The 12,858-nt window shown below is 37.5% G+C and overlaps 1 protein-coding gene across 1 annotated transcript; it reads right to left on the bottom strand.

The window, feature by feature from the left end:
- Positions 1-1,152: 1,152 nt before the first annotated feature.
- Positions 1,153-11,842, bottom strand: LOC137991929 (roquin-1-like). The gene is made up of 4 exons (XM_068836953.1): positions 11,562-11,842; positions 8,410-8,568; positions 1,694-2,567; positions 1,153-1,215 (listed from the first exon to the last, which is right to left on the bottom strand). Exons 3-4 carry the CDS (start codon positions 2,498-2,500, stop codon positions 1,153-1,155), a joined length of 870 nt encoding a protein of 289 aa, XP_068693054.1. The 5' UTR covers positions 2,501-2,567; positions 8,410-8,568; positions 11,562-11,842.
- Positions 11,843-12,858: the final 1,016 nt, after the last annotated feature.

Here is a 12,858-nt window from a genome sequence, read left to right as displayed (position 1 = left end):
CGTTTTAAAAAATTTAGAGAGCTAGGGTATTGTTAATGAAATCGGTGTCAAACTTTAGAGTCCAGTGGAAACTGCTTACGAACTTTCATCTTGCGAATGAAATGGCGTGTTTTCTTTAATGTTCAGGAAAATAAGCGTTTCAAAATAGTCCAATCTCTTTGGCTTTTGTGTTTGTGAGGATGGTACGCAGCTGCTTTATCACTAATATCAGGCATTTCTTCTGTTTTATGCAGAAAATATATTAAAATTATGCAGAGGATGCGGATTTTAGGGAATTATGCGGATGCGCATCGCCGCATCCTGTCAGATGCCATGAACAAAGTACAGCTGTATACCCCTTATCCCAGCCAAGCTTACAGTAAATAATGAAACAGAAACTCGATAGAAGGAAACCCATGTAACAAACTCCTCATTATAACTAACACAATTTGGAGACTCAACTGTGACATCTACCTCAATAAAACAAATAATATAAAATAGACCAACAATGATCCTGTAACATTATACACTATCAGTACAAAGGAAATCTACACAATTTATCCATTTTATCCATCATCTGAAGTAGTTTAGATTTTTTAAGTTCTGTTATATAAGTAGACTGGAGCGTGTATTCTGAGAAAGCCTTAACTATCATTACCGTTCAGTTTACAAGTAATGCAGCTTTGTGCCTGCAGTGTATACTGTAGCCACAGAACTTAACAAATCGCAACATTATTGTTACAGTTAGTAAATTGTTCAAAGCTGGGTATAAAACAGAGGAACGTAGCCTCTTCCAAAAAAAAATTATACCTCAATGTAACAAACATTTCTGTTGTTGTTCTAAAAATTCATTAAATTGATACAATCATGTATGTCAAATCTCGATGAAACAACTCATTTCCACAGTCTGTTGGCACTTTGTTAACCCTTTCCCCCTTGAGGAGCAACACTTACAGATTTTAGTCTGTCTAATGCCAGACAATTTTACTCCTCCATGGGGGCCTCTTCAGGGGTAAAAGGGTTAAATCTAGTTTCACTGTAACATGGAAAAATACTTTATGAAGGTATTGACCAAGACACCCAGCTCTACGCGAACAAAATAAATGTATAAAACTATCACTTGCATTTCTCTGTCCAGGTGGAGACAAGACCTTTAACAATTATCATTTTTCCTTAAGAGTTTGTTACCTGTTCTTTAAGCTGCATCAAAGATGATTCATTGTTCTTTTTTTCCACCTACAAACTATCAACAGTCTGGATATCACAACCAGAGGTACATATTGCCAAATATGCAACAATTTTCAATTAGTCAAAGCTGCTTCAAATTCAAATACTGCAAAGAGAAGAAAATCAAGTTCTAAGTGGTTCTTAACTTGTTAGGATGTGTGGATACAAGTGAATGTTTGGGAATGGACAGTTTGTTTTGGTAACAGACAATTTTTTCCAACAAGATGTACCAGTGCACACTTTCAAATTATTTAGGGCAGAAATGTCTGTATCGTCTATGCCTAAACAAAATAAGTTAAGGCTACACAGTGTAGTCTACAGTAAACTTCAGGTGGAATAAAGAGCACTTGTAAGATATTCCAAGGGTGGTCACCCATCCAGGTATTAACCCCATCCAATAGGACTTAACTTCGGTGGACAAACAGGAAATGGTATTTTTCTTTGGGCAAACTGTACACTACAGTCAAAAGAACCTGCCCAAACCTACCTTAAAACAGGATGCCCTGTAAAGTAACTGCACTACATGGCCAATGCTTGTTTTTGAAGCTTGTGGAAATTGTGATTCAAGCTTCTGAACCACAAACAGAACCAAAACTTTCCTAGACAGTGCTTCACCCCCCTCAAGTGCCAACAAAATAAGTTTCAATGCCTCCTCCTGCATTGCCGGTCCTAAAAATTGACAACCACGATTGCGCACAGCAGCCCACAAATTTCCAGACAGTTGTTGTTGATTTTGGTGCAATAAAATAAGCTCAGTAACAGTCCTTTCCCCAAGGCTCCGAGCAGCACGCATAGCCCTGGTTCGTCCATCAGCTTCCGCCAGTTGACAGTTTACTAAGGTGACCAGCTTACGTTGCATAGGCCTTGTAAGCACACTATTGCCATTTCCATTGAGACCACCATTACAGGTATTTCCATTGCCAGTACCATTAACAATTCCATTGCTAGAACCAGCTACTGGTTGCAAAAACATTGCAAGGTCTTCAATAGAATGTTTGGCAGCTTTATACTGAGAGGCATTGTGCTGAATGCTTCCTATGTCAGGAAGCACATCATCTGGGATTTGGACTCCAACTAACTGAAGGAGAGCATAGTTATAAGGAAGCTTTGAGATATCAGTTTCAACAATAGCCTGGTCAAATGGACACTGTGTTTTCGGCAGCTTTGATAAACAAGAAACACACATAGTATGACCACATCCCAAGCTGATTGGTTGTCGGCTGAGGTCATCAAAGTCATTGGTACATATCGGACATTGAAGAAACTCTGTCCACTGTGGTGTTTGAATCGGCATAATTGGTTTCAGCAGGTTATTCTTTGTTGCAAATTAATAATTACTGATGCTCAATACCATTGGTATCCTAAGGAAACAAATCAAAATTTGAGTGACTATTAAAAAAGCACTGAAGCAAGTAACTCAAAAACACTGAACATAAGTATAACTTTTGAGCTCAGAAAAATTAAAACAGGCTTGCGAAATGCTAGCTTTTCTTTTAGAAAAGGTTCCGATAAGAGGACACATGCATAGAGAAAAATGGATTTTAATCAACCATAAAAAATGTGTTTTGTTTACTACCCCAACCATTGCAAGAACCGAAGATCTTACTATGCCTTTCAGTAAATGCATACTGTAAGAGAAACCAAAAGCATAAAGTGTAACATAAAAAGAATAAACAAAGACACACTCTTGCATTAAATTTCCCCCTTTATTTCAATTCAAGAGTGTGCCATAGAAACCCTGGGATTCCAAAATACCGTAAAAACCCCCAGATGAGCCACATTTTTTTGCCAAAAATTGTCGCTTGAAATCGGGGGTGCAGCTAATCTGTGGGAACATTTGAAATAGGTGTCATGAATTTTAACACCAATTTCAACAGCAAACCTGTTTGCAGTGTCCTGTAACTTAACAGTAATCGATCCTCCATGGGCAAGAAAATACCACGCTACTCTTGAGTATTCGCGACGGCCCACTGTTTCTTCGCTGTGTAGCACTTTGATAGCAACTTTTTTGAAGAAATAGTCCTGTGTCAACTACTGACGAACAAAATAATAAAGGCCCTGTTACATGCAGCTTATCGACTTGTGTAACACTTCGAAGTATTTTCCGTTTCAATGTTAATAGTGAGTTTACATTCCATGAACAGTGGATGATGAAGGAGACTTCTCAAGATTCGACTTTGGATTTCTTTTGATTTCTTTCAAAAAACCTTTTTTCCAAAATTTGAGCTGCTAAATTCAGGGTGCTGCTTATCTGCAGGTTTTTACGGTATCTTGTTAAATTCAAAACACTGACTTGCTTGGCCTTGGAGGGAATGTAAACGTAATTATGACAAAGCACTTTTACTTTTCAGTATTCACAATGCTAATGATACTTGCCATTATTATGATCCTGTTCTCAATAAACATAACATTTGAGAAAAGGTAGGCATTTTTAACTTAAGCCTGTAACTCAGGTGACTGAGCCACTCTTTTACATATTTTTACTACTTTCAGAATATACAATACTGTAGCACTACTATTGCTAATTATCAAAGTACTGGATAAACTAAAAAAATATAGCAATATAAAAACATATAGATATAGAAATATAGAAAAAGAGAAAAGTAGGCATTTTTGAAAGTGAAAGTTCTTCATAATAACTTGCCTAAGCATGTTTCCAGGAAAAACAGCTTTTGGTTGCATATTACGTCACATGAGGTTCATGCAACCACTAGAGACTATTGATGCCACTTATGTGTACCACAATTCCCAGGCCTGCTTAAAAGAATGTTCCAGAACTGTTAACTTAAAACTTAACCTTTTTTTATTTCACTAAAATTTAATTATTATATTAGCTAGTATTCATCTTGCATGAAAAACTCTTACCAATACATTCTACATTCCACAGGATTTCAGCTCTGCCTTTCATTAAATTCAAGTAAATTATATTTCTTGTGACCCTGTCGCCTCATCTCTAGAAATAGCCTTTCCTGCTTACTGTTCCAAGTCAAGATTTCGACAAGACTTGAAGCCACTAAATGTCATTTTAGCACCATGGTTGTTCCATTTTAGCTCTCACAATTGCAAAAAAGATGCACTTTACATTTAACTAAGATCCCTAGATCGTCAAGCTTACATTCTGTTCAAGTTTCCATTCCTATCAATTCGAAAAACAACACTACAAAGAACTTCCTGTTTACAAAATTGCATTGCCAAATGCTGCAGAAAAGAATTTTACCGATGATTTACGTTGTCACAGCAAAACCTTTCATGTCTTGCACAGAATCAATTCAACAGTAATCAAACTGAAAGCATTTTTGATACAAAACGAAAACATTGTGAAAAGTCCTATTAAAGTCATGGTAGCATTTCTGAGAAAGCTGAAGGAATGAACTTTCAAAATAAAAACATCACACAAAAATTAAAAACGTTTATTCCAACAAGTACTACCTGAAAGTGGAAGAGGACAGAGATGCTATAAATGTGCATCTTCATTTTAATGCATCACCAACAAACAAGTGAACCATTGTTTTCAAAACGTTAGTCTGAGCTATATTCAAATTTCTTCAGAAATAAACTGTACCTAATACTTTTATAGTTGTTTTGGATTCTTCAATGAAGTCGATGCCGAACTTGTTGTCCGTAAATTGTTCACTAGTTATGGAGTTAAAAACAAGATTTGCTAAAAGTTCGCTTCATTCTTTTTCATAACAATACAATCTACATTGATGGTATGGGAAACAACAAAAATTCGCGATAAAGTCATGTCATGTGGTATTCACAAAGTCAGTGGAGGTCGCAAAATCGTCACTTTTAATAACCTTTTCTCTCCTGCAATATACGAAAATGGGTCATTGGAATATTGAAAAAGTTGAAAGAGGAAAAACACTTTCAGAAATATTACTACTACAACATCTTGGCGACTGTTACGTAAACCGTAATTAATATGAAATTTCGTTTGTAGCGATATTACGGCCTTTAACATGATGAATTACATGTATTATTACCGAACTTCACTAGAATTCCAAATTGCCGATTGCCTTGACGATTACACATAAAACTTCTCCATGGACCTGATCTTTGTTCCATCGTTTCTTAAACAAGCCATTTCGTGATCCCAGCTGGAATTTACATTCACAGCCAAAGAATCGAGACTTCCTGTAGCAAAATATTGAAACTTTCTCTAAGATTGACTAATAGTGATAACACCAACATCAAAAAAATCGTTGCACTAGTTAGTCTACATATATATAGATGCAAAATTCTGTCCAATTTACCGAGATGCAAAACAAACACTAGAAAAATACTGCGAGGCTTTCAAATTCTTTTGGGTGTTCAGAATAGGTCATGCGAATTCGCAAATGCTAAACAAAGCTCAATATATGATCAATCATTCGTACTGTGGATTATCCCGAAATCATAAATCAAACATATGGATAACACAAGCACTTTCAAAGCATTTATCTTCAAAGCCGACTCTTTTTTTCCTTTTAAAACCAATGTGTACGAGAAGCAACATATCTGCAACAGTTGACAAGCCCAAACAAGGAACCAGAACACAAGTTACGCACGAGAAAGCAACATGATTTGAATGTCACCGCAATGAAATTTAATTCAACGATTTCTATTAAAATTCATCGAAAAAAGATTGAATTTACAGTCTCTGGAACATCAGTGGGATACAAAAACACTACACAGTTGATGAAAACAACTAATCCCTTAAAACACGAACAATGCAACACAAATAACAGGTTTCTGCTCGTTCCAAAGACTGCAAAGATAATCTTGATCAATAACGCTGCGCGCAATCATTAACTCACCTTTAAGAAGTAAAAAATTGCATCCAACACTGGAGAATACTTTTCTGCACAAATAAATGCCTTTAGAATTAACTAGGCTTTTCAAGAAAGCAGCAAAATAGCGCTTGTGCGATGGCTTGTCCTTGAAAGCTAAGGAAGTCCAGTTTCGTTTCCACAAGGAAAGAGGAATTTAAGCGTTTGACACACAAAAGATGTCGTTATCGAGTCGTTGAACACTCCCAAAGGAAGTATGATGAAATTTTCAACTCCAGAAAATGAGCTGAGCTCTTTGCATTTGAAAATCTCTTCTCGAGTCGACGTATTTAGCGGCGATACTCGTGAGTCTCGTCAGTTTCATGATCAATGTATATACGCCATGACCGGATAAAGCAACTGACGGTATCTCCCCCAGGGGATAACGTCACCCTACTCTGGGCATGCGTAGTCTCCTCGCCGGAAGCAAAATTCCTCAATCTCCAATTTCATTGGTTTATTTTGACGTAACAAAAAGATAGACTCACCCCCTCTCTGGGAGAGTAAAAATAAACAACTTTTTGTTTTCATTCATGTTGGCCCTAATAAAGGTTATGTACTAGGCGTTTCTGTCAAACGTAACTCCTGCGTGAGAAGATTGTGGCTGCAATTAGTCTCTCCCTGGACTTTGTGAAGGTGAATTGCGTACAAATTAATTCTGTCTGAGGACAAGCCCAGACATATCTTTTGTTTACTCATCGGCCGTGGTTAGCAAACCGTTTCCTATGTCAATAACTGCCTTATGCTTTTTTTCAATCACAAGTCGCAAATCGTAGATCTATGTCCGTGTTGTACATTAAGAATTATATTATGACACACGTTTAAACTAATGGAATTTATAGAAAACATATTAGGGAAATTAAATCCAACCTTGAAGGTCATCAGTAAATAGAATAATCGAGCATAAAATTGTGATATTTGCAATAAGATATACCCGCGATGAAGATTTAATAATGACGAGAAATTATAAGAAAATCACTGCCCTTACATAATGAGTATTTTTGCTCAAAGTCCTTTCAGTCACTTCTTTGCGCAACGAAAATTCTTTGCATGCAGTATATATGTCAACAGAACAGCATTGTTTTGCCCACGACACCACCTCCTTTCCCAAAGTAATTCAAAAGATGCGGTAAAGCGGGCTGGACAGTTTAAACGGAATAAATGGCGGCCGTCGCTTTGCGTTCTGTTGCAACGCTGCTAAACAAATTGGAAATGAAGAGAGATCAAGCAAACACGTGAAAACAGGATACGAGACAAGGGCAAGTTCGTTAAGTTTGACCAGTTTGTTCACATTCTCCCGTTGCTGCGACGTTGCTGTACTTTGGCTTGTGTGGTTATTTCCAAGAGAAAATAGCACAAGCTCCAGCATAACACAGATGAAACCTTAATTCCCTTTTTTTTTTGCTTGTATCGCTTCAATTTTACTCATGCTCTTGTAAAGATCAGCATCCTAAGTGTAGACAGATCTTCATCAAATTTATGGGTATCATGTTCGGTTTTAGCAGGTCTTTTAATGATGGCGAAGTATTGAAAAGTTATTCCTGAATCCGGCGAACAATCAAGAACATTCCCTAGCCAAGAGAGTTGCCCTAGCTAAATATAATGCTTAGCAATTCGTTAGAAATAATCGGGTGGAAGCAATTAGAGCCCACGCAAAAATCCTCGAGACCCCGAAACAATGGAAAACAACTTCCGCTGGGCTTAATAAAGGCACGGCTTACATGATACTCCTTTAGCTTCGATGCGTATTACTTTCTTTTATCCCCGAGCCACCCAGAATTGTGACTTTGTGTTAACAGGTCTTTACAGGTAGCAAAACTGTACAAAAAATCGAGCCTTTTTTTTCAATTTTATCTGTCAAGTTGTATAACTCGCTGTAATTTGAGAACCAAATAAAAATCTCTAGACAGGACCGCTACTGCACTGGTTTTTCGAACAAAGGAAAATGTTATTGCAAAGTGAAGATTATTTTTAGAATGTACAAGCAACAGGTGTCCACGCAAAATATAAAAGGGTACATAAGGCATGAAAAATAAGCCTCAAATTATTGAAAAATGCATGGGTGGATAATGTTACGTCTGGAAAAATTATTATACAGCATTTGGAGGAAACCCAAAGATGGAGAAATATTTGCAAGGCTCGACTAACTCAATTCCGTGAAGATCAGAGGCAATTTTTTTAATTTAACACAACAGATATTTCATTGTTTGGGAACTTATTAACAGTCTTCGACTAAGAGAGTTCAAGCGTATTGTAATTCCACTTTCGCTCGCAATTCTCGGCGATAATCATCTTATTATAAGATAACCAATTTAACATCCAAACAGAAATTGTCCTACTCTTTGAGCAAGAAATTAAATTATACACTCTTTTTTCGCCCTTTCATACTAACCTTCTCGGTTTCCTGCAAGTAAAGCCCATGAACCTTGAATATGAATACTGGTCCTTTTACCGATCCATGCACTGATATACGAGTCAGTTCCCTGAGCTGTGCACGCTGAAAGCTTTTGGAGACCAGCTAAATCTTATGCCAAGCACACCCTGGCCGTTTCTGAGAACAACAAAAAAACAGTTATAAAAAACAATTACGCCATATAACTTGGGCAGTCCATCGACTGGTTCCTTTGTCCCCAAGTGCTCCTGGTTTAGGGAGTGGTCATATGTTTACAACCAGTAGTCATATCACGTCAAATTATAGACTTCAGGTGAGGCTAAGGGTTTGTTTTGGTAACTCGATTAACCTCCAAACACATGCATCAGAAATATTATGGGAAAAACTGAAGGATTAAAAACAACAAACAACAAGTTGACAGCTGTCGAGACTGCAATGATTTTGGTTTATGGGTATTGTGGGTATTGGTTTACAACACAAAAGTAATAATCACTTTACCCCCCCACCCCTCAACACGAAAAACTCCGCCTCCTCTTACTTTATTTTTTTAAGGCTTTGGTGCCAAAACGAGAGCAACAGGTGTGATCTAGACGGGTATTTAGAAAGACATGGCACCTTACGAATTCCATACACCAACTCAACGGTCGATCTTCACATTTTAACCTGGAGGGAGGACTCCCATACAAAAAGGGGAGGGATGCTTGTCGTCTCTTTTAGCGGTGTAAATTTCGGATTTTGGTCTCACTTAGGGTGTTCTGAGCAAAATGCAATCATATATAGCCGTGAAGGTCTCCTTTAGTGTTGCACGCGAAGAGATAAAAAAGTGAAAATTAAGCTATTATATTTGTTCACGTAGATGAAAGTATTAGATGATAATGTCTTTGCCATCATTGAAAAAGTCACTGTATTTTTTATTTATCTCTGCCTTAATATGATCTCTTTAGGGGTCAAAAAAAGCCTGGGCCATGCCTAAATTGGTCTTCTTTAGGGGTTTAATTTAAAAGTTCCGATGAGCATCCCTCCCCTTCTATATGGGAGTTTCCCACTCCCCCGGGCATTTTACATCCACGGGAGCAAAAAATACAACAAATCCGCAAAATTGTAAACGCTCGTCTTGAATTTCACTTTCAGGAAGAGCAGTCCTCTTTGCAATATAACCGACAATGGACAGCGGACCAACGTCTTTTTGTTATTAGCATTATACTTTCTTTGTTTTTTTTTAATTTAGTTTTTTTTTTACCTTAACGGCTTTTTCGAGAACGAAATTTTTGTTATTCATACTCCATTGATGACATATCTTTTTTTCCCCTTTAAAAGTAAAATGAAAAAGCAAATTAACTTGGCTTTGCTTTCGTCAGCAAACCTGTCTGTCTCAATAGCAAAAACGGACATTGCGATCAAACGTTGGAGGCTACGAACGGTCTTTACAACGGACAACCAAAGCTCTTTCATCGATATTTTGTGCATCTACTCAACGGGATGGCAAATTGCCACAATAGCAGCAATAAGTGGAACAGAACAGGTAGCCTTTAAAGCATGAACATCAACATGTACATTCTCATGACCGGCTCTCTTTGCATTCTTATTGCGTCACTGGCGTGTTTCTTGGAAGTCAAGTCATTTAAAACTATTTGAGAGGCACTATTTATCTCATTCAAAATGTAAACGTGAATATTGTAAAACATACACATTCGCAGCACCATTCTTCTCTCCTAAAGTGACGCCCATCGAATTAACCAGCTACCAGCTGGCTTAATAACTCATTTGATAGAGCAAGGGCAGCGCAATATCACGCAGTCATGGGTTCCTTTCATGCGTCATTTAATAAGCCAGTTCGGAGTTTCAAAAAAACACATGCGCGCGTCGGGATAAAAACACATATTGTTTGCAGAAATTTGCATTAAAATCTTTTGTGTTTTCAGTATATGCTTGATTTTATCCCGATGCGCGCACGTGTTTTTTTTTTTAACTCCGAACTGGCTTATAATTCGTCATATATAAGCTCAGTCTTTGAAGCAGCATTGAAATAAATTGCCCCAAGTCGTCCAGACGCATTATGCGTCTCTCGTGTAAAAAAACGGCCATCGAAAACTTTAGCCTGAAAGTAGGGTTCTATCAAAATTTAAAAAGAAACTTTACTACAATTTTGGCTCTAATTTTGCGTTTTAACTACTCTGCAAATCTCGATTAACTTTTCAAAAGGCGAAAGAAAAGTTAGGATAAGATACTTTTTGTCCTTTTATGACAAATAGTAACCTACCGTAGTTACTTTTTGCCGTTTAGGTCGCACGCCGTCGCAAAACGAGGGCAAGTATGACCAAGTATACGATTGGCTTAATCATGAATGTTCAGCTAGCGAAATCAGTTTACTTAATTTTCCTTTGAAAGCATTTATCGGTAACTGATAACTTCCTGAAGTACACACTCTATGGCTTTACTGTGAACTACGATATTCTTTCTCTTATTCATGGTTTTCCATCGATTTTCTAATGTTTGGCATCGTTCGTACTTTGCAGAAAACTGGACTGTCAGCCGGTGGTTCGAAATCATTTGAAGAAAGAGAAATTAAGACTGATTCAATAATGAGTGGTCTTATTGCAGAATATGTCGCATGCACGCGTTATTTTTATCTCCATAAAATCCAAGTAACGGATCCCGGAATGTGTTAGCATTATAAGACATCCATGCAATCACATTCAGACCATGAGCTCCTTGTCTTGATTTTAGGTTTTATCAACTCACCGAGTCTACAGAAATCATGATAGCCTCTGCTTGGTCTTCAAAATTGTTCCTACCTATCCAGCTATACAATTTAACGCCTTTTTAAAAGGGGGCGGGGGGAAAAGCGGCCACTCTTGATTGGAAATACTCTGAGAGGATCTTTCGCTAAAAAAACACCTGTCAGCACGTTTTGAGATCGTCGGTTGTCTACATTGTTGTGTAACACTGTTTTGCCTTGTTATGAAACAATTATTAATTCAACTGTCTCAGAGCGTGTAGCACGCATGTAGCATGACATGTATTCAACATTTTTTGTAAAAGAACGTTGTATTAAGGTTGTTTCATCTAAATTAAAACACACTGGATTCCGCCTTTTTCAACATTTTCGACCGTGAAAACAAGCTTGTCACAATGTATTTTAAATCACTTACTTAATTGTTGTGTACGCTTTTGTGAAGACGTCCTTGACCTTTCAATAAGCTGAAGCATACATTAGTACTACTACAGGTAGTCAGTCAACTTCGACAGGGTTCCTTTGGCATTAATTTCATGAAAATATAAGTTACCAGCTAACTGCTTCGCTGGAGGGTATATATATCTCATCCACTCCTCGACGCTGTCATAAAATAATACACTTTCTTGTCCTTTACAAATTAACAATATTAATGAGCCAAAAAGAGAGCACACGCAAGGCCGGATTATGCTGAAGCTCAAAGTTCGTGTAAATTTCGCCAAAAACTCTTTTGCGCATGACGGCCAGTCACTATATGAGATATGGTAGTCCGTGTAAAAATTGCATCTTATATACAGAGAGACAGAGACTCTTTAGCTACGAAACCATGAAAAATCACCACTTACCTTATCTCTTACTGAAGATTGTCTTTGTATTCTGGAGAAAACCACAAAAACCTGCGGCGAATTCTTCTGAGCTTGACTGAACGAGGTATGTCAGATGACTTAACACATGACATATTTATGACCGGATAACGAAATTAGAAGCTTACACACACGGTGGAGTTTCCACTCCAAGAGTCCAGAAGCTATGAAATTGCGCTAAAAGACTTTAACGTAATTGTTATTATTACGTAAAATAAGGTGATTCCCCGATAAATTTATAGCTCCGAAATGTCCAATTTCCAGAATTTAGAGTGAGATAGAGCCGGGGCGCGTTTTCTTCTCTTCTGAAAGTTCGATGTGTAGCCTTCGATTTTGAGATGAAGTTGTTGTTTTTCTAGATTGTCTAGCTCAAAGAATAAACTGATTCAGCAATTCGGTGTGCAATACATGACCACGAAGGAGACCTTATCAAAATTGACTGCATGAGTCAGATTCGATTTAGCAGTCATTTAGCGCGGAAGGGAATTTAGGCAAGTAAATGGATATTTCAGTAATGTGCATCGGCACGCGAGGCGAACACCGAATGACTAGGTAATGTCAGCGAAGAACTGAATTCAGAAATTGGGAAGATACGAGTTTATCTTTAGAATCAACTCACTTTCACAGAATGAATCAAACATTATTTTTCGTGAAAAATTGAAAACGAAACATACGCCTGAAGGGGATATAGTTGTATGTATCTAATCAATGCCGTGCACTGTATGCACTTTTCGAAGGAACGCTGTTCATCTTTTTCTCGAAAAATGGCAAATAAGGGACGTATGCGGAGTGTCTCCATACCTCAGTTAATCAGTACTTCAGAAATTTTCGCGATTAAGAGATCTTTGTTCA

This window comes from Montipora foliosa, chromosome 2 (assembly GCF_036669935.1).
Source record: "Montipora foliosa isolate CH-2021 chromosome 2, ASM3666993v2, whole genome shotgun sequence".
Lineage (NCBI taxonomy): Eukaryota > Metazoa > Cnidaria > Anthozoa > Scleractinia > Acroporidae > Montipora > Montipora foliosa.
Note: the sequence above shows the minus strand (reverse complement) of the source record. Positions and strands in the feature narration are given on the sequence as shown.

What these genes read in the sequence shown, in the direction of transcription:
- LOC137991929 (XM_068836953.1), bottom strand. Translation starts at nt 2,500, where the DNA reads ATGCCGATTCAAACACCACAGTGGACAGAGTTTCTTCAATGTCCGATA. An exon ending in ACAGGGCATCCTGTTTTAAG is followed by an intron (nt 1,216 to 1,693) that starts GTAGGTTTGGGC and finishes GATAGTTTGTAG; the next exon opens with GTGGAAAAAAAGAACAATGA.